Below are 1,154 nucleotides of genomic sequence, written 5' to 3' on the forward strand. Positions count from 1 at the left end.
ATGTGGGTCAGGTGGGTGGTGTAGATCAGGAAATCTCCAGTCATCTGAAAGACACCAGGTTAAGGAATGGGGAACCCATTTGAAATGAAGGTTCTACGCAACATTCATAAGGACATCATCCCATTTCCACAATTCCTTCGGGAGCTTGACAGGCTCAATGCCAAGTTCCTGTTTGCTCACGGAGCCTGAGAGATCAGTTTTAGGGGCAATAGGTCACAGCTCAGGGGTTAGTCCTTTTATACCAAGGGAACAAGGTAATGCATCATTCTACAGGTCAGCAATGGTCAGACAGGGAATTCATTTAGAGTGGAAATGTGCATTTGTAGAAACAAAGGGATGTGTTTTTCAGGAAAAATATCACTAAGGGAACAGGAACATGGTCCTGATTCTCTCAGAATGAGACACCACAGGCACATTTCGGTTTCCTCAGTCATCAGCAAACCTCCAACATTTGCGCATATTGTGAGTACAAGACCAAACTAATCCACAAAGTGACTCCATAAGATCAGTTTCAGTAAACAGAACAAGAGGTAATCTAATAATAGAGAAACAGAACACTTATCCCAGGAGCCCAGTTATTACAATGACAAGGAAAGTGGGAAGTTTGGAGCCCCTCAAGACCAAGGCACCTCAATATTAACCTCATTTTGTTTAGAAGTGCCATCCCCATGGGATGGGGATGGGGGATGGCAAAGGAGCTGACTGTGGAGAAACAAGCCTCAAACATTGAAAGCTAATCAAGTTCAGGCAAACCAGAAATAATCTCCAGACCATGGGGACAACAGGAGAGGTTTGGGACCAGCAAGACCACTTAAGCCACAGTCTAATCCAGAAGAGACAGATTCTAAGTTTGATTGCAGGAAAAAGTACACCCCAATATCAACAGCATTGGAGCCAGGGTTACAGGAAGGAACAGGGTACAGCCCAAACTTCCACCAACTATGGAGGACTCCCATTACCTGCAATCTGCTACCACACTCATGCAGGCCATAGTCAAAGACGACAGTGTAGTTCTCAGGGTCAATCCTGGTTGGCCGACAACCTGCTGTCCCCAGGGTCAGGTCAGCAGCTTTAATCAGGTGCCTGGTTCCAAATAAATCCAACTGTGCCCTGACCAGCAGGTTGTGCTCTCCACACTGTACCATCACAGTCTG

At 46.0% G+C, this 1,154-nt stretch overlaps 1 protein-coding gene across 1 annotated transcript in view; it reads right to left on the reverse strand.

Moving 5' to 3' along the window:
* Positions 1-1,154, reverse strand: part of LOC125482599 (zona pellucida sperm-binding protein 3-like) — a 6,070-nt gene that overhangs the window by 4,412 nt on the left and 504 nt on the right. Inside the window, exon 2 of the mRNA XM_048594702.1 lies at positions 960-1,142. Coding sequence (XP_048450659.1) covers positions 960-1,142 — 183 coding nt within the window. The remainder of the gene's footprint in view (positions 1-959; positions 1,143-1,154) is intronic.

This window comes from Rhincodon typus, unplaced genomic scaffold, assembly GCF_021869965.1.
Source record: "Rhincodon typus isolate 14 unplaced genomic scaffold, sRhiTyp1.1 hic_rhity00013182, whole genome shotgun sequence".
Classification (NCBI taxonomy): domain Eukaryota; kingdom Metazoa; phylum Chordata; class Chondrichthyes; order Orectolobiformes; family Rhincodontidae; genus Rhincodon; species Rhincodon typus.